This window comes from Oncorhynchus kisutch, linkage group LG15 (assembly GCF_002021735.2).
Source record: "Oncorhynchus kisutch isolate 150728-3 linkage group LG15, Okis_V2, whole genome shotgun sequence".
Lineage (NCBI taxonomy): Eukaryota > Metazoa > Chordata > Actinopteri > Salmoniformes > Salmonidae > Oncorhynchus > Oncorhynchus kisutch.
In genome coordinates, this window is record NC_034188.2 from 58,535,125 (window position 1) to 58,555,790 (window position 20,666).

The 20,666-nt window shown below is 42.2% G+C and overlaps 2 protein-coding genes and 1 pseudogene across 11 annotated transcripts in view; 2 read left to right on the forward strand and 1 right to left on the reverse strand.

Moving 5' to 3' along the window:
* The first annotated feature begins 8 nt into the window (after positions 1-8).
* LOC109904799 (thiamine transporter 2-like) lies at positions 9-4,522 on the forward strand. Its single transcript, XM_020501935.2, has 5 exons — positions 9-338; positions 1,674-2,493; positions 3,486-3,678; positions 3,956-4,097; positions 4,268-4,522. Exons 1-5 carry the CDS (start codon positions 189-191, stop codon positions 4,457-4,459), a joined length of 1,497 nt encoding a protein of 498 aa, XP_020357524.1. The 5' UTR covers positions 9-188; the 3' UTR covers positions 4,460-4,522.
* A 372-nt stretch (positions 4,523-4,894) lies between these two features.
* LOC109904800 (thiamine transporter 2-like) lies at positions 4,895-7,378 on the forward strand (annotated as a pseudogene).
* A 3,022-nt stretch (positions 7,379-10,400) lies between these two features.
* Positions 10,401-20,666, reverse strand: part of LOC109905590 (arf-GAP domain and FG repeat-containing protein 1-like) — a 38,064-nt gene continuing 27,798 nt past the window's right edge. For 5 of the 10 annotated variants that reach the window (XM_020503042.2, XM_020503041.2, XM_020503047.2 and 2 more), the window contains 5 exons: positions 13,944-14,045; positions 12,767-12,814; positions 11,754-11,906; positions 11,552-11,646; positions 10,401-11,423 (listed from right to left, as the gene is read on the reverse strand). In XM_020503042.2, the coding sequence (XP_020358631.1) occupies positions 11,364-11,423; positions 11,552-11,646; positions 11,754-11,906; positions 12,767-12,814; positions 13,944-14,045 (458 nt within the window). In that variant the 3' untranslated portion in view covers positions 10,401-11,363. The remainder of the gene's footprint in view (positions 11,424-11,551; positions 11,647-11,753; positions 11,907-12,766; positions 12,815-13,943; positions 14,046-20,666) is intronic. The other 5 variants (XM_031790642.1, XM_020503044.2, XM_031790643.1 and 2 more) reach the window with 1 other exon arrangement.

Here is a 20,666-nt window from a genome sequence, read left to right on the forward strand (position 1 = left end):
AGCTCAAAGTCTCCCTCATATAAACTTGCATTCTCAGTTATGCACATGTAGTTCATAGACAGACTAAATTCCTAAATTTCCCCGACAAGTGATCTACTGCTGCCTACTGTCAACAGATCCCATTTGTACACAGGACTCAGACCCAGAGGTAGTGCGTGTGAGGGGGACATAAGGGGTAGCCTACCAGAATGGGTTCCTGGGCCAAGCTGAAGTCCACTGGCTGGGTGTTTCCCACAGCCGTTTTGTCGCTCTATGGGTTCTTCGCCAACTGCAGACCAGCTGAGCCCTTCCTAACACCCTACCTTATTGGACCTTACAAGAACATCTCAGAGGAAGTGGTAAAGTAACCAGCAGCAGAGAGCTGTATGCTACACATGAACAGTTTTGAATGGATTTGGTAACAAGTTTGTGATAAGAAAGTAAATGATGCACACTATAACGATAGAATGAAATACACTACATTACCAAAAGTATGTGGACACCCACTCATCAAACTTCTCATTCCAAAATCATGGGTATGAATATGGAGTTGGTCCCCCCTTTGCTGCTATAACAGCCTCCACTCTTCTAGATGTTGGAACATTGCTGCAGGGACTTGCTTCCATTCAGCCACAAGAGCATTAGTGAGGTTGTGCACTGATGATGGGCGATTAGGCCTGGCTCGCAATCAGGATTCCAATTCATCCCAAAGGTGTTTGATGAGTTCGAGGTCAGTGTTCTGTGCAGGCCAGTCAAGTTCTTCCACACCGATCTCAACAAATAATTTCTCTATGGACCTCACTTTGTGCACGGTGGTATTGCCATGCTGAAACTAGAAAGGGCCTTCCTCAAACTGTTGCCACAAAGTTGGAAGCACAGAAACATCTAGAATGTCATTGTATGCTGTGTAGTTCACTGGAACTAAGGGGCCTAGCCCAAACCATGAAAAACAACCCCAGACCATTATTCTTCCTCCACCAAACTTTACAGTTGGCACTATGCATTCAGGCAGGTAGCGTTTTCCTGGTAACCTCCAAACCTAAATGTGTCCGTCGGACTGCCAGATGGTGAAGCGTGATTCATCACTCCAGAGAACGAGTTTCTACTGCTTCAGAGTCCAATGGCACCAAGCTTTACACCACTCCAGCCGATGCTTAGCATTGTGCACGGTGATCTTAGGCTGCTCTGCCATGGAAACCCATTTCATGAAGCTTACGACTAACAGTTATCGTGCTGACGTTGCTTCTAGAGGCAGTTCAGAACTCAGTAGTAAGTGTTGCAACCCGAGGACAGACAATTTTTATGCGCTACACGCTTCAGTGCCCGGCGTTCCCATTCTGTGTGCTTGTGTGGCCTACCACCTCGCGGAGGAGCCGCTGCTGCTCCGAAACATTTCACAATAACAGCACTTACAGGTGACCGGGGCAGCTCTAGCAGGGCAGAAATTTAACGAACTGACTTGTTGGAAAGGTGACATCCTATGATAGTGCCACGGTGAAAGTCACTAATTTGGGTGTCCACATGTAGGTGTCCACATACTTTTGTATATACAGTGTATCCTCAGGTTACTGTATACAGTGGGCTATGTAGTTTTTTTGCTTCATATAGACGACCGGTGGGACTATTCAGTATCCCTGTGCATATTGAATAGATCTAGTGATAAATGAATCACTCCTCTCCCTGTGCCTCCTCAGGTGACCAACTACCTGTTCCCCATCTGGACGTACTCCTACCTGGCCGTCCTCTTCCCCGTCTTCCTGCTGACAGACTTCCTGAGGTACAAGCCGGTGATCGTGGTCCAGGGCCTCTTCCTGGTCACCAACTATGTCCTGCTCTGCTTCGCCCCCGGCCTGACCGCCATGACGTTCCTGCAGTTCAACTATGCCGTGGTGACCTCCACGGAGGTGGCCTACTTCTCCTACATCTACAGTGTGATCCCTCCGGAGAGGTACCAGCGGGCCACCGGCTACCTCCGCAGTGCCATGCTGACAGGCTCCACCCTAGGGGCCACCATAGGCCAGATGCTGGTCTCCCTGGCAGGGCTGGACTACTTCTACCTCAATGCTATCTCCCTGGGGATTCTCAGCATTGCGTTCCTCATCTCCATCTGGCTACCCATGCCCCAGCAGGGGATGTTCTTCAGGGGGGAGAAGGCTGCCCTGGGCCTGAGAACCAAGGGCCAGGTGGAGGAGGAAGCGAGTGCAGTGGAGGAGGTCCAGGATGCAGAGGAGGCCGTAGAGGATGGTGCTGGGTCGGGTAGGACCCAGGGTGCTGGGAGTAGTACTGGCTGGTGTAGCCTGCATAATGTGGTCTATGCTAGCAGGCTGCTCTGGAGCAGCTTCAGAGAGTCCTACTCCTCTAGGAAGCTGGTCTACTGGTCTCTGTGGTGGGCTCTAGCCACGGCCGGCTACGGCCAGGTGTTCAACTACATCCAGCTGATGTGGGACCACATAGAGCCATCCAGCACCTCCTCTGTCTACAATGGAGGGGTCGAGGCCATCTGCGCAGTAGTAGGTAAGACAATCTCAGAACTGTGTGTGTGTGTGTGTGTGTTGTGGAGTAGCTGGGCCTTGGGGTTTTTCAGATAAAATGTTGCAATGCTAATATATATTTTATTACTTAATAAAAACATACTGATAAAATTCCAGAACGCAGCTGAATATTGGTCTCACAATTAAATGGGTAATGTGTTTCGATGGGCTTAAGGTAAAGTAGTTCCATGGTCATCTTCACTTTGGTCCAAGTTGGGCTCTGCACGCAGAGAAGAGTAATTGCTTCAATTAAGGTGATAACTTGGGTAACGATTTCTCTGATTATTGCTGATAGCTCGGGTTTGAGAGATAGTGACTTATCGGAACAAGTCAATCTGACTCTGGCAGTAGATCAAGGGCCTCATTGTCAAAATCCTGAAGTATCCCTTTAATTAAATCAAACCCCTGTCCTCTATCCTATGTGTTCAGGGATAGAGACATTATACTGTCCTGATAAATTATGGTAGGAACACTCCCCCCCCCCCTAGGAATACGATGAGGGTCCTGTTCCAATTCGAAGCATCCATCCTTGCTTGGGGTAATGACTGATCTGATATGACTGGATCGTTCTCTTATAATCTCCACCCGGCACAGCCAGAAGACGAGTAGCCACCCCTAGAGCCTGGTTCCTCTCTTAGGTTTCTTCCTCGGTTCCGGCCTTTTGGGGAGTTTTTCCCAGCCACCGTGCTTCTACATCAGCATTGCTTGGTCTTTGGGGGTTTTAGGCTGAGTTTCTGTATAAGCACTTTGTAACAATTGCTGATGTAAAAAGGGCTTTGTAAACGCATTTGATTGATTGATTGATGAAAGCCATGTATTGAATCCTATGCTTTAATCCAGCCAACAGCGTTGGATCAGTGATTGCTTCAAGGAAGGGAGGAAGGATGCAGTTTACAAGTATTTAAACAGTTTAAAAGTATTTACTCAGGATCTAAAAAGGAAATCATCCACTGTTGTCCCATCCCTGTCCTATAGGTGCAGCCGCAGCCTTCTGTGTGGGTCATGTAAAGGTGACCTGGGATGTCTGGGGGGAGCTGTCACTGGGGGTGTTCTCTGCGGTGGGGGCAGGGGCCGTGTTTCTGATTGGGCTCACCAGCAACATTTGGGCAAGCTATGCTGGCTACGTCATCTTCAAGGCCTCCTACATGCTGCTGATTACCATCACTACGTAAGTGAATACTCTGTAGGCCATACTTCAATGAACTCTGCTATATTTATTTCATATACCTTCCATGCATGGGGCGGCAGGGTAGCCTAGTGGTTAGAGCGTTGGACTAGTAACCGAAAGGTTGCAAGTTCGAATCCCTGAGCTGACAAGGTACAAATCTGTCGTTCTGCCCCTGAACAGGCAGTTAACCCACTGTTCCTAGGCCGTCATTGAAAATAAGAATAAGAATAATAATAAAAATATTCAGTACATAGTGTTATCTGTTTTGTCATTCCAGATTCCAGATTGCATCCAACCTGTCCATGGCATGCTTTGCTCTAACGTTCGGAGTCAACACTTTTGTCGCCCTCTTGCTGCAGACCATTCTCACAGCCATCGTTGTTGATGAAACTGCACTGGGGTTAGACATTATCACACAGGTATGGTTGCACAATGCAGAGCTAGGCAGGCCATTGTCCATTCCTTTAACTGATCACTGCACAAGTTATCAAAAGTGAAGAGAGATTGACACCTGGTGGCAAATTATTACTGCATTGTTACTGTTCTTGGCCCTTCTAATAAAACCAAAGTTTAATTTCCCTTTCTCCAGTTCATCATCTATGGCAGCTACTATGCTGCAATATCAGTGCTTTTCCTGATCAGAGGGATGTACACAGCCTGTGCACACCACTGCCACCCTAAACAGGCAATGGACCAGGAGCAGAAAGAAGATCCCAAAGTGGAGATGCCCTCCTCAGACCAGTTCTGTTCTGACCACAGACAGTCGTCTATCAGAGACTGAGGGGGGCAAGGCGTCTTCAGGGGTTCACCCTAAAATGTAATGGCATGGTGTTACATACTTGTATTTATAATAAAAATAAAACAAAATGTTGCGTAAGCATTGTTTTGTCCCAACTTCTCTTTAAGTCATTCAAAAGAGAAGGGATTTCAATTGATAGGCATGGCCATGTTAAATGTGCACTCTGAGCAGGCTGTTGATTGACAGACTGAGCTCAGTGATTACACAAACAAACCAAGGTGACTTCCGTATGGGGACTAGACTCAGGCTGGATTAAGGGTAGTGTGGGTCATGTAAAGGTGACCTGCAGACTAGTGATAAAGTGATAAACCTGCTTTTTGTATAACGTATAAACATGTGTGTGGGTGATAATAGTGGCTATCGCTGTTTGTGGATCTGTGAGGATGGAGGCTGTGAAGGAGGGCAGGATAGGGCTAGCCCACCACTCTGCTGTGCATCTATGGATTCTGCGGTACTGTGAAACCTCTTGTACCCTTCATCTACCCTTACCTGACTGGTCCAAACAAAAACCTGATGGTGGAACAGGTACAGTAGGCTTCAGGACAAACATTTCAATGCATTGTATTCATGCTCTTATACTATCTTTAGAGGGGTGTAACGATTTCCTTCATTGAGTATTTGTGCCTTTACAACTTTATCAGTAATATAACCATGTTATTGACCACTGTATTACCTACCAGCTTGATAAAGAAAAGGAAAATCAAGGGAGAAAATGCTCACACTTGCCCACACATTGTTAATGGCAGCAACTGAGGTCAGGAAGTAATCTGGACCAGGGTTTGAACTTGTGAACTTGTGGCTGTCAGCCCAACACCTTAGCCTTTACGGCAAGAGATCTGAACCTTTTGATGAGGTTGTGGCATCGCTCACTAGATGTTGGGTTAAGGTCGATACAATCAATCAATACATTTTCTATCTGAATGTTGCAACCTCCCAAACAGACAGCAGTGTTGCACTCTAACCCAGGTGACCAACGAGATCTACCCTGTGTGGACCTACTCCTACCTAGCTGTGATGGTGCCAGTCTTTCTGCTCACCGATTGGTAGCGCTACAAGCCCGTAGTGGTGTTTCAGTGCATCAACTTCTTCCTAACCTGGGCGATGATGCTATTGGTGCAGGTGGTGGCAGCCTTTAAGGCGATGCAGTTCTTCCATGGCTTGAAGTCGGCCTGTGAGGTGGCCTACTTCTCATACATCTACAGCATAGTGGACATGAAACACTACAGCAAGGCTACATCCTACTGCCGTAGTGTACAGCTGCTAGGCTACACAGTGGGCTCTGTGCTGGGACAGCTGCTGGTCTGTTTCAGCCTCATGTCTTACAACAATAACATTTTGGTACTTAATCTGGTGATGATCTCCATTGCCCTGGTGACTTCCCTCTTCCTGCCCATGCCACAGAGAAGCATGTTCTTCCATCAGAGTCTAAGTGAACCACCACAGACCCCAGAAGGAGGGGACAGGTGTGCATGTGATGTGTCCACTGAGGGACCTGTGAGGGCTAGGAGCTGCAGCCAAGTTTTCCTGCTGCTGTTGTGTTATAATCCAAAGTTAGGAATAGGTACCTTGGACTTTTGCCTTGGATGTTATGAACTGTCCTGGATCTTTGACCCCCCCAAAAAAGAATACAACAATGTTAAGTATCTGGTTCATTCAAAAAGTATTTATTTTATTTTATCTGAACTGTGTAACTGAAGAATAATCTTAATGTTTTTCCACTCAACTTTCTTGCAGTTCACCATTTATGGAAGCTACTTCTCAGCCATCGCTGTCATTTTCTTTCTGAGGGGTGTGTACATGATTATGAGAGGGTGGTAAAGCCACAGAGACTCCATCACTGCAGAGGAGCCTCCAAGCCCAACCCTGTGTACACCACTGCAGAGGAGCCTCCAAGCCCAACCCTGTGTACACCACTGCAGAGGAGCCTCCAAGCCAGAGAAGCCTCCAGTGGACCAAAAAGAAGAACCCAAAGTAGAAGTGTTTTTATCTGACCGGTTCTGACCACAGACAATAATCTGTCCAAAACTGAGGAGGGCAAGGTGTCTCACCAAACTTTTACTTTAAATTCTAACGTCATGGTGCTCTGTATACTTGCATTTATAATCAAAATAAAAGTTGACACAGACTGGGCATAGATGTTCAACCTTTAGTTTGATTTACATTTGGTTGAGTTGTCAACTAAATGTGAATTCAAACTTAAATCAACAACAAATGTCACCAAGTTTAGGTTAAGAGTTGGGTAGAAAATAAATAATTAAATGCCCTTTTTGCAAATCCAATAAGTTTTCCATGTTGATTCAACATTAGCAGTGGAAAAGGTGAAAAGCTTCATGTTCCGGGGTACACATCACTGACAATCTGATATGGTCCACCCAAATAGGCAGTGTGGTGAAGGTGGCTTAACAGCGCCTTTTCAACCTCAGGAGGCTGAAGAAATTTGGCTTGGCACAGAAGACATTCATAAAATTCTACAGATACAGCATTGTGTACAGCGCCACCCAGAAGCTCCTCGACCCGTTTCAGTTTGCCTATCAGCCCAGCAGAGGAGTTGATGATGCCATTCTTACTCTCTTCGACATGGTCTATAGAGATCTAGAGGGTGCCAAATTCCATGACTTTTCTTCTGCCTTCAACACAATCCAGCCTTACATTCTGGCACATAGATTCATTAGGGACTACTCCTTAGATGGGGGGCTGGTTTTGTGGCTGTTGGACTTCCTGAGCCAGAGGTCACAGTGGGTCAGTTCCCATCCTGACAGACACCTCGTTAAGTTCGCTGATGACACTGCCTTGATCAGCCTGTTGCATGATGATGAGGAACACCATGGCCCGGTCCTAAATGACTTTGTAGAGTTGTGTGACCAATCACACTTGGTCCTTAATATCAACAAGACCAACTAGATGTGCATAGACTTCAGGAAGTGTACAACACCTACCTCTGCAACATCTATCAGAGGTCAGAACATAGAGATTGTAGAGAAATACAAATATCTGGGTGTCTTCTTGGACAATAAGCTTGAGTAGAGTAAATGTACAGACCTGATCTACAACAAGAGTCAGCAGAGACTGTACTTTCTCAAAAAGCTGGGATCTTTTAATGTTGACTGGACTATGATAAATCTTTCATTGAGATTATTTAAACTTGTTGTATTGTTTGTTGGTTTGGCAATGCCACTGTCAGCCAGAGAAATATGCTGAGACGGATTATCACCACAGCAAGCAAGGTACTTGGAGTCAAACAGACAGGTCTGGATGAGATCTTTAAGTTCAGGGCCCTCTGCACAAAATCATTTTAGAACAAGCCACCCCCTGTACCGGGACTTTGAACTAATCCCCTCTGGGTGCAGGACTAGGACACCCCTCGGGAGGAAAAACAGAACTAGACAATCATTTGTGATATCCCTCCTAAATAGCTCGGGCTAATGTTCCTACCGACCCAGTAAGTCCAGCAGGCTAGTCTCTTTTTATTGGTATGTAACTGTTATGAAAGTTGTATTGTCAATTTGTTTTGTATTTAAACAACACTTTAAACACGCACATGACATTGCAACAAAACAGATCACCAGGGAAACACTTCCTGTCCTCCAGGACATCTACAGCACTGGGTATCACAGGAAGGCCAAGAAGATTATGAAGGACCTCAGCCACAGCTTGATCACCCGCTACCATCCAGAAGGCGAGGTCAGTGGAGGTGGATCAAAGCTGGGACCAAGAGACTGAAGAACAGCTTCTATCTCAATGCCACCAACCTGCCTCCGCTCAGTACCCTGCCCTGAACATTAGTCACTGTCACTAGCCGGCTATCACCCGGTACACAACCCTGCACCTTAGAGGGTGCTGCCCTATGTACATAGCCATGGGACATTGGTTACTTTAATACAGTTTATGTATATACTGTATTCTAGTCAAGGCCTACCCTAGTAACTATTGCTGTAAATATACTATTCTATCCTAAGTATTCTACAGAAATACTACATAGTATATACATATTATGTCCATGATGTCTATATATCCCATCATCTATATTTATATTTATACTACGGACTCCGACATTGGAGCTAGGAACACAAGAATTTCCCTACACCCGCAATACCATATGCTAAATAAACTCAGCAAAAAAAGAAACGGCCCTTTTTCAGGACCCTGTCTTTTAAAGATCATTCAAAAAAATCTAAATAACTTCACAGAAAAGGGTTGTAAAGGGTTTAATGATCCTCACTAATCATGGAACTGTGATGACAGCAGTCCAGTCATCGTGAACCATGCGCCAGGCTCCAGGTTGAAACTGTTACGAATGGTCTGCGTTCCATAATGATTCAAATAGGCTATAGTCCCAAATTATTGCTGAGTTCAAAATGTATTGGTATAACTGACTATGGCTACTGATAGTGGCTAGTATTTAACACCATACAAATTGGGAAAAGAAAACAGTGAAAAGTCCAGGCATATAATTAAAACATTGTAGAAATCATAAATAAACTTGGTAGGTTTGGCACTATGCTGTCATTTGTGCATGGCTACAGAAGTCTATAGTTTGGGTCTCCAAAATTCATCCCTGAAGGTTATAAGGCCAGCATTTCATAAACCTCACTGTGGGTTAAATTGATATGCTTCAGTTCTGCCATATGACTGGTTTTACATTAATTTTGTCTCCAGCAATCATAGGGTAAAATACATTTACAATCCCCTTATCCACACCAATTAATCATTTACCTAGCGCTTATCAATTTGTAAGTTACAGTGCACGGAGAATGGTGCTATTTCTATTGGAAAAAATAAAGTTGTTTCATCACGGATAAAGGTGGTGGAATTATGAGGGATTTAAACCAAGGTCAGAATACAGCATATCTGTCGACACCTCTCTACCAAACCTACATTTCTGTGATCTCCACCCTGAACCCTGATAGCTGAAACATGTGGAGCAGAGAGAAAAGGGGATAAAAATTGAATTAAGTTCCATTTGCGTTCCATATAACTTGGGTCTGAATCGGCCCCATGGTGTTGATCTATTTATTCTATTCATTTTAGATTGTGGGATATAACTGGATCTAAAAAAAACTAAATGGCCTGGGACGTGGACCCCTTTTTAGATCTGAAACGTTACAAAATGACCCTTTAATATTTGGTAGAGGGAAAAACATGCCCCCTTTCCTTCCAGGTTCCAAATTGCTACGGAGATCTCCACGGAGAGATATGCACTGATCTTCGGAGCAAACAACTTTGGGGCTTTGGTCCTTCAGACTATCATCACAGCCGTTGTGGTGGATGGCAGAGGGATCGGCTTGGGCATCATCCCACAGGTGAGTTAACAGTTCAAGTGTCACAGGACAATAATAAGACCTGCTTGCTAGCCCTACGACTGAAGAGTAAGGAATAAGCTTAATGTTTTTCCACTTTTTTTTGCAGTTCACCATTTATGTAAGCTACTTCTCAGCCATCGCTGTAATTTTCTTTCTGAGGGGTGTGTACATGATTATGAGAGGGTGGTAAAGCCACAGAGACTCCATCACTGCAGAGGAGCCTCCAAGTCTGAAAGACAGTGACACTGGCCCTGAACAAAGACTCTGAGCTGAAGAAACTGACCACTGGGCCATGTTCTGTAGGCACAGAATGGGAGAAAACCTTTTGAAAACGGGGAGTTTCTACCTGAGTGTGTCCAAAAAGAAAGCTCATTTTTGTTTTCGTTGGCACCATTTTTTGGTATATTGTGCCCTACTGAATTAAAGACCCTGATGACAGTCAGGTCTGATTGTTTGATATTCTTTACAGTCTATACTCCTGAGCAAGAGTAACAGCTCCACAGTATTCAGACTGCAACATCTTCATCGTGATAGAAATCTTTTTATATACAGTATATCAAAAATATTTCAATATATGAAAATGGAGATGTACAGTGCAGCAATACAAAGACATGGTTTGGTCATTATTTTTAGTTAAAATTCATTTTAATATATATACACATTAACTTAAATGTCTTTAACACCCAACATCAGTGGTATTCAGTCTATATTGTGGTAAACCACTTGGACAGCAGGACAGGTGAGAGCACAGGTGAGAGCCCATCCCATTCCAGGTGGAGTTTCTGCCCTCGAGGCCAATCACAGAAGAGGAGAGAGACTCCTCCCCCTCTTCTGTAACAAATTATGAAACGCATGTTCACCTCTTATTCTCTGTAAAAATAGTCCTACCGATACCACGCTGTACAAACCGCTTTTGGTTCTTCTTTACAAATACAGTAACTCACAGTAGTCCTCTAAGATTTTCCAAGTAACAGTTCTGCCTTAAACTCGTGTTAAAGATACAAATACTGATATGCACAGAGCTAATTTCCTCTAAGAAAAAAATATTTACAGAATTGCAGCATAATGAATGGGAATATTTTGCAATAACTTAGTATCAGCCAGTTTGAATATACATTTGGCTCAGCTGAGGCCGGGCCAGATCACAGGTTAGATGGAGGATGAGAGGAAACTACGCCCCTTTAACACATTTACATGCGAGTCATTTAGCAGACCCTCTTATCCAGAGCAATTTACAGGAGGAGCTATTAGGGTTAAGTGCCTTGCTCAAGGGCACAGACATATTTTTAACCTAGTCAGTTCAGTGATTCAAACCAGCGACCTTTCAGTTACTGGCCCAAAGCTCTTAACAGCTAGGCTTCCTGCCACCCCCGCCCCCCTTCCCTCTACACACATTTACCTTGTTTTGTTTTTTGTTGCCATGGACGGTGTCAGTTACGTCACTTAATACAAAATACCAGTTTTAGAAACATTGGGTTTGTCTTTTTTTCTTTCACAAGCGTCTTGTGAAACAAAACAGTGCAAGAGGTGAGAGCAGTGCACGCCAGTTGACAACACCCTAGTGGTGGAGTTCAGGTGGAGCAGTGCTATAAGAAAGGATTCGTTGAAGAGCTTCCTGAAGGATAGTGTCCTGAAGGGGCGCCCGCCTGGAAGGACGACAAAGACAGAGAGAGAGAGAGAAAGGGGGCCATTAAATCACCACCAGTGAAACTAACACAAGTTTTATCAAATGGAGACTGTGGACACTTGGCTTTCAACCAATGGTCCCACTCACCAAGAAGGGGTTACTAGAGACCCCAGGTGCAGCCATCGCCTGCCCAAAGGGGGTCGCCACAGCCTTGGCCTGTCCATAGGCTGAAAACCCCCCTCCTGGTGGACCAGAGAAAGAGGTGAATACTAAAGGTTTAAATGAAAAGGGGTACACTACACAAATTCATGCAAAGCACACATACACCCATGCAAACACCCACACACACCGTTGGGTTGCTGGGGATAGGCCGGAGGCTGGGGGAAGGGGCCCTGGCCTGGAAAGGGCTGTTGGAAGGTCCCACTGAAGCTGGTGGGGAGGTTGTAGGTAGCAGCGTTCCTGAATCCGGCTGGCATGCTCATGGACCCTGTGCCAAATGTGGCTGCAAGATAGGCGGGAGAGGAGAGGACACTCAATCTACACAATATCACATCAGTTACACAGCGCTCATGCTACACGATCACTGCTAAGTGCTAACACAGACCACAAAACATCTGAAGCACCCACCTAGTCTAGCTATAATCACACCTGACGCCAGGTTAACATTTGCACACAACCTGAACGAAAAACACCTTTACTGAGCAGTGTACAATTAAACACAATTAAACACAGAAACAAACACGGCAACAGCAGAAAAACTACTTTGTGATTAGAACGAGTCTCAGAGACTAGCTCTATCCATAACATAACCAGCAATAAAGTACACAGCATCTAGCACACAGTTACAGTACTACAGCACTCAGGGTATAAGCAATCTTAGCAAAGGCAGTGTACAGTATCCAGGAGGGTGAAAAACTATAAAAAGCTTACAGTCAAGATGGTTGTGCAGTTCAAGGATACTCTTAAATGGTTATCTGGCAGTTTGATGTCCTTTCAACACCAGTTTATAACCTCAGAGCTCAGCTGGAGGACATACATACCGCCAACAGCTATAGGCTGAAAATCTACGACTGTTAGTTAGGCTATTTCTCTTGGCCAGCAGGGGGCAAGAAGGGGTAATCGTCGATGTCACATCACTACAGTCTGGGAGCGGGGGGGGGGGGGGGAATTGGTGAGGGCATCAGGACCCCCCACACTCACATATACAGTAGAAGTAGCACTGGGGTCAGAGGTCAGGGGACACAACACATGCAGTCGGCGAGACAGTCACAGGTTGCTCAGGGGAGCTCTAGGAAGCACTGCCACAGCCAAGACACAGGGAGGCAGAAAAGGAGTGAGCTGGAAGAGGAGGAGGGAACCTACCAAAGTGGGCTGGAGGGTAACCCTGCCCATGCAGAGCCCCCAACAGGCCTGTCGAGCATCACAAGAGCAATCAGACAGAACCATCATAATTTGCACGTAGACATACATACGCACACACCTTCACGCTTATAACAGAAACACTCAGTCACCAACTGTTACTACTTCGACTATATCCTCATTTAGCTACAGACTATTATTAATGAATAATGCTGCTGTCTTGTAGCAGCCAAGCCCCAGGCAAAATACTTACTTTAAGATGAATACAATTAGATGAAGTGAAGGCATCTGGTTCATAACCTCATTATGCCCTCTAATGACCATGACCACTGTGACCATGAGTCCTCTTACAGGGTTTCAGGTGGTCAATCATCCTCCGTAAAAAGTCATCTAAGAATATGGACTTGTGAGATTTCAGTTGACTGCTAGGCTATTCTTTGAATTTTGCTACAAAGAAAATATTTTACATGATCACCTGCCTCAGTTCATTTGTGATATTTTAGCATGACTTTGGAATATAGCTGCCATCTGTGAAACATGTTTTTCTTCCGCAGTACCTCAAAATGGCCGCTAACCACGACAGCTAGATCGGTTTTAGTCCTAGAGATGTACTTCAGAGCTCATCAACCATCTTTGCAATGGGCCTGCACATGACAGGTTTTGGGTTAAGTGCACCCTCTAACTCAGTGGCCGAGTCCGAATACCCGTACTTGCGTTCTAAATAGTATGTTGATTGGGTATGCGCAAAATTGAACGTTTTAGAGTATGTGATATTTCGAAAACTTCGAAAGCTTAAAATGCCAGGATGTCATACTCATTTAGGCTTTTCATCAAGTACGAATTCGCTGCATGCTACTGAGGAAGATAATTGTCTTTTCAGACTCCCACATGTATTTGACAACAGCTGATAATCAGATGATCTGACGTGATGTACGAATGGCGGGGAACAACCCAATTGCACATTACATGACACCTTCTAAGTACGCGTGTGCCTAGTATGCTGATATCTGTTGCTTAGTGCATACATTTTTACTAAACAGTTTGTTCTAAACAGTATGTAGTAGGGTTAGTACATAGTATAGAATTTTAGTAAGTAGTAGGCAAGATTGATTTCGGGCAAAGCCTATGGCTTTAGTTTCAAGTACATTGGGTATGCAAAACATCCGTGGCGTGTCCCCACCTGCTGCTGCCATAGCCGCTGCTCTCCCGTTGTTCTGGAAGGGGTTGGTGGTGGCTATCGCCGGGGCAACCGCTGCAGCAGCAAAGGGGTTTGTTGACGGACCTGGCAGAAGGAAAGAGGAGACATCAAACTCATATCAGTTCATCTCTGAGTAGCTAAGTGTCTACTTCAGCTCTGTAGAAATTTACGGTCCAATTCTAATCTACCGCCTTCTCCCCAAAGTGTGGAATCGGTCTGCGGTGGAAAATGTGTATATGATCGTATGTTTAGCACAAGGCTGCTTTTGTAATAACCTGAAGTGATACAATGTCTCAGTTTCAAGGTCAAAAGCCTTGTGTTGTATACATCAGTCACATACAAGAACCAACCATGCTTATGACTTGTTTGTGTAGCAGTATAAAAGGACTGAAAGGGAACCTCCCCTTCAGAGTTTTCATCAAGCTTGGATTGAGTTTGTGAACCTCTCCAGCCGTGATAATAAAGATTGATTTTTTTAACTTAAGAGTCCTCAGTGGTGAATTTCCACGACACAGGATGTTTGATCTTCTCGATGTGATCCATCAGTGAGGGTCTGCGAGGGAACACCGGTGGCACATTCTTTGAACGGCGTAAAGGGATATTCCTGTCTCACTAAAAGAGGACGAGGACCCACCCGGACCAGACCTCCACTGTGGGACGCGTCCGGGAGGAAACAACATCCACGAAACCTAGGACAACTCAACGGATTTCAATAAAGTACATTGAAATGAAGTAATACATTTGTTTAAGAAGGGATCCAAGTTCTAAGAGAGAACTAGGAAAAGGTTCGGTGAACCTCGTTTATAACGTTATATAGGTATTCACACAGAATGCCTAAGGAAGTTCTGTGTGAACTTCGTTTGAATATGTAAACAACAAGAAGCGGGAAATAGCGTCTCGAGTCTGTGTGTGAAAACAAAAAAGTTTGAGAAGGAAGCAGCTGAGATCGGTAAGGGCTCATTGATGCCCCCGGACACTGAGATTCAAGAACATGATCACTGGTATCCCTCAGGCTGACTTTGCCGTGCTGATCTTTGCTGGTGGTATGGAGGTGAATACCACCAGCAATAAGAAAGTTGTGTGTGAACTGAAAGAAGTTCTGTGTGGACCTCGATTGATAATGTTATATAGGGATTCTGAGTGAATACCTAAGCAAGTTCTGTGTGATGTGTGAATGAAGAAAATGAGAAAATAGTGAAGTGTGGTGTGTGTGAAGATATGAAAGGGGAGATTACTATTACCAAATATGTTTTTTTTAAAGGGGTGGATCAGCTTAATATTGCAGAAAGAATGTTGCTTCCATCAATGTAATTGTCTTCATTTCTAATCCCCCATATCTTTTTTGGGTAAATATATATATCCATATACATACACGTATGCATGCATATATACATACCTATGTAGATATACATACTTTAAGAATATACCTTTATTATTCCCCGCAAACCCTACCACCCTTACCCCAATTGGAGTAAACTAATAAACAATAACATTTAGGCTTCAACCTTCAGTTTATACATCTTATACACATTTTACAGACACAATCTATTTTACAATAGTTATATTTTGTTTATTTTTAGTCCCGCCTCTGTTTCTGGATGTCCATCCAGTTTGATTTCTATTTGTAACTGTGCTATTTCACAACATTTCTGAACCTATATACATTTTACAGACCCCGTATCTTTTACATTGGTTATCTTATAGTCCCACCCTTCAGCTCCATTCAACCCCTCCTATCCATCTCTTAACACCAACCATTTTGGAATTATATTTGCCATGTATTTTTCAACTGTGATGTGATGTTTCACAAAAGTACTGAACCTTTCTATTCTCATAGCTTCTATAGATTGTAAATGAAAAATAAACATTCTTGCTAAAATAATTATTATATTATTAATCGATTGACTATGCCTTTTCAAATCACCCTGTATTTCTATCTGCAGCGTTTAGTTCTACGCAAATGTTGCAATTCCTCAACCATTCCTGGACCTGTGACCAAAAACGAGCTACATATGGACATTACCAAAATAAATGATCTAATGTCTCTGCCTCTTCACATCAAAATCTGCAGAGCTGGGAAGATTGTACCCCCATATATATAACATTATATTGGTTGCAAGAATTTTGTATAGTAATTTAAATTGAAAAAAATGCAATGTTTTGAATACGTCGTTGTGTTGCTTATCAATTCATAAACCATGTGCCATGGAATGGGTACATCGAAAATCTCTTCCCAACCATTTTGCAATTTATATGGCACAGCTGTCAGTTTTTTGGTATATGTTTATATTTATCACACTTTTCTTTAACCATTTATATTCTTTAATGCAGGGCCGACATACAAGTTCCTTGTTTTTTTCCCCTTCTGCTTGCCTCTTCCATTTTTGTGGTAATGCTGCAATTAGTTGGTTGTAGTATTGGGTAGAGCAGGCATTTCCATATGTCTGTGTTAGCTGCATGTGTGACATAACTTCACCAGTCCTATTTATGATAACATTCAAAAATTATACATAAAAAAAAAACGTATTTGAAAAATATGTTTTTTTTAATCAATTAGTATATTTGAGTTTAACCACAATATTTGTTGTATTATTTGTTCTGTCTTTTCAAGTGGATTAAACTGAAATTGCAATCAACTTTTTAAGGCGTGCTTAAAAAAATAACGATATTTTGGAGATTATTTCCTTTCAAACAACCGAAAGTGAGCAGGTGTAATCTGAATAAAGGGAAAAAGGCCATTCTTGAACATAGGATGAGACATTCCTACCAATTTACTAGAGAACCAGTTTGGTTATAAGTATAACTTTTGTATGACTGATGCCTTTAGTGAGAGGTTTAATGCTTTAATATTTGATCATTTCTGCCCTCCGAAATAATATGAGTTATATAAATAGGCCCATTTAACTTTGTCTGGCTTGCCATTCCAAATCAAATTGAATATTTTTTGTTCATATAATTTAAAAAGCAGGTCACTAGGTGTAGGCAAAACCATAAGCAAATAGGTAAACTGTGATATGACTAAAGAGTTTTTCCACAAATAGACAGGTATTTTCCTTTCCATGGTAGCAAGATCTAATCTATTTTTCCTAACTTTCTATAAACATTTATTGGAGTGAGATAATTTCTTTATTTTGGGGTTTGTATACAGAGTATGTCCACATCTTCGTCAGACCACTTAATTGGTAAACTACACAGTAATGTAAAATTTGCATTTTTTAGTGATCCAATACATAATATAGTACACTTATCATAATTTGGTTTTAATCCAGAGAGGATAGCAAAAGTATCTAGATCCTATATGACGCAGTGGAGAGATTCTAATTGTAGTTTTAAAAGAAAACATGAATCATCAGCGTACAATGACACCTTAGGTTTTAAGCTACAGATTTCTAATCCCTTAATATTATTGTTTGATCTAATTTTAACAGCTAACATTTTGATGGCAATAACAAATAGATATGCCGATAGTGGACAACCTTGTTTTACTCCTCTAGATAGTTTAAACTAACTTTGAGATGTAGCCATTATTTACTATTTCTCAGCTAGGGTTACTATACATAACTTTAACCCATTTTATAAGAGATTACCCAAAATGTAAATATTTTAGGCATTTATATATAAACTCCAGTCGTACTTTATCAAAAGCCTTTTCAAAATCAGATATGAAAACCAGGCCTGGTGTCCCCGATACTTCAAAGTATTCTATTGTTTCCAGTACTTGTCTTAAATTATCTCCAATGTATCGTCCATGTAAAAAACCTGTCTGTCTGATTAGGATGAATAATAGCTGACATACTTTTAAAAAATGTATGCGTCAAGCATTTTGCTAGGATTTTTGCATCACAACACTGAAGTGTAAGAGGCCTCCAATTTTTTAAATGGACTGGATCTTTATATATAGCCTACCTGGTTAAATAAAGGTGAAATAAAAAACAAAAAAAAAAAAATATATACCACTTGGGTCCCGTTTCAGTAATAATGATATAAGACGTTCTTGTTGCGTGTCCGATAATCTACTATTTATATAGGAGTGGTTAAAACATGCTAATAATGGTCCTTTGAGTATATCCCAAAAAGTGTTGTATACTTCCACTGGTATGCCCTCCAGCCCTGGAGTTTTCCCAGCCTTAAAGGCTTTAATTGCATCAAGAAGTTCCTCCTCTTTAATTTGGCCTTCACATGAGTCTTTATGTACAGATGTTAATTTTATATTATTATTAGGACAAAAATCCATACATTTAGCTTCGGTTAGTGGAGATGGAGGAGACTGAAATGAAAACATATTCTTAAAGTACTTTACTTCCTCTTTCAAAATATCATTTGGGGAATCGTGCGTGACTCCATCATTTGTAACATGTTTCAATAAAACATTTTTGGTAGCATCTCTATATTGTAGATAGAAAAATAACTTGGTGCATTTCCCCCCATATTCCATCCAGTTCGCTTTATTTTTATAATAAATTACACTGGATATACACTTGAATAAGTTCCTCCATTTCTTTTTCCTCTAACTTATTCTGTGCCTCGATGGTACAGTTTTTATTGCTATCTAACTGTACTGTTAGTCTTTAAATTTCCTTTGTTATTATGGACTCAATGATCTAAATTGCTTTTGTTTTATAGATGAGTACTGAATTGCATGGCCTCTAAAGGCATATTTAAAAGTGTCCCATACAGTAAGGGGATCTGCTGTTATCATGTTATGTCTGAAAAAGTCAGTTATAAATTCTTCTGTCCTAGTTCTAAACAATTTATCATCTAGTAGGCTTTGATTAAATTTCCAATATCCCCACCCACGTGGAATTCTGTAAGAGTAATATATATGCCAATTATGTGATGATCCGACCGCATTCTGTCCCCTATCAACACTTTTTAAACTTTTGGTGCCAGAGAGAATGGCATAAGAAAGTAGTCAAGATGACTAGCCTGATTAAGCCTCCACCATGTATAGCTCACTAGGTCAGGATATTTAAGCCTCCATATATCCACTAATTCCAATATATCATTGACATTCCTGATTTCCTTCAGTGCCTGAGGGTGATAGTTTGTAGTGTGATTTCCTTTCCGGTCCATGGAAGTATTTAAGACCGTATTAAAATCTCCCACCATAATAATAGTCTAGTGTTGCTTGTAGAGTTGATAAATTCTTATATATATATTTTCAAAGAAGCTTGGATCATCATTATTTGGACCGTATAGGTTAATAAGCCATATTCTGGTTAGTGTCCAATAACATATTTAAAATAATCCATCTACCTTGATGATCTGTTTCAACAATTGGCACATTTGGATCAAAATTACTGTTAATTAAAACCCCTTTTGAATTTCTTTGCCCGTGGGAGAAATATACTTCGACCCCCAGTCCTTTTCCCACAAAACTTCATCTAAAATTGTTGAATGAGTTTCCTGTAAACAATATATATTTTATTCCTTCTCTTTTGGCCAGGTAAATACTGATAGTCTTTTCTTATTATCTGCTAAGCCATTACAATTGTAACTGGCTAAACTTATTTCACCACTTACCATAATGAGACAACTTTCAATTCTATTTATCAAAATATATGTTTGTAAACGTACCATTACAAAGTAACATGATAATTGAGTGTCTATATAGCTGTACTATAATATTTGTATTGCTACTAAGTAAACCTCCAATTAGTCCCCACTATTCCACCCGCTAAAAGCCCTTATCCCGAGTTGGGTAGTCATCCCATTATATATAAATAATTGAGTCTGAAGTACAGGGAAAGAAAAGGAAAAGAACAGACTCAATGAGAACAGACTCACTTAATGGTGTCGAATGACCTCTGTTCTGACTTTCTGGTGAGGCCTGATCAGAAAGGCTAGATACATTGGGTGAGATTTAAGTATAATATGTAAAAGCTGATAAATATGAAGAAATGCATTGCTGTTGTTGTTATGTTTGTTTTTGTTTTTCTCACCAGATTGGGTGTGCTGTATGTTCGGGATTTCTCCCTAAGGGTTAGTCCTCTAACTCCCTGACCCTGTAATTCTGCGGTGAGGTTCCCAATATATTAGGGGAGTATAAGCCAATTTGCAAAATGGCTTCAATAGTGTGTTGTTATTCTCTTTGACATTTGTCTTAGAAATGTGTATTAAGAATATTGGGAATGTAATAATTTGTCATACAGTGAATAGTTGTCTGGATTTCCTGAATCAGTAATGCCCTAAACTGCTGTTCTGGTCTGCCCTCCGGTGACCATAGATGGTATATAGATGCATGGAAGGGACAATTTGACCAAGAACAGTGAGCCTCACCCCCTCTAACCAGCTGAAGTAATGGCGACAATGCTGTTCACTATGGCCCTGTCCTTCTACCTGAGACCCGAGTCCGAGCCAGCAACATGTGTACAGATTCCAGTCAAGCTATCAACTGTCCGGAGACCGTCCACGTGGAGTGAGCATGGAGAGAGATCACGTCCAAACTTCTCTCATGCTGCTGGTGCACTAGTCGAAAAATGGACAAGACAGAATGGACCATAAAGGATGGTGGTGGCGGCTCAGGTGAGAGATTGGTCTGCTTGGGGAAATGAGATTATTCCCCAGATATTGAAATCAGGACATTATCAAGGGCCATCCACTTTGACAGGTATGAGTTAAATGTGTAACATTGGGAGGATGAACTGTAAAGCTATTTGAAGAAGAAAATTAAGAAACGCCAGAAGAATGAGTGTCGGGAGGGAG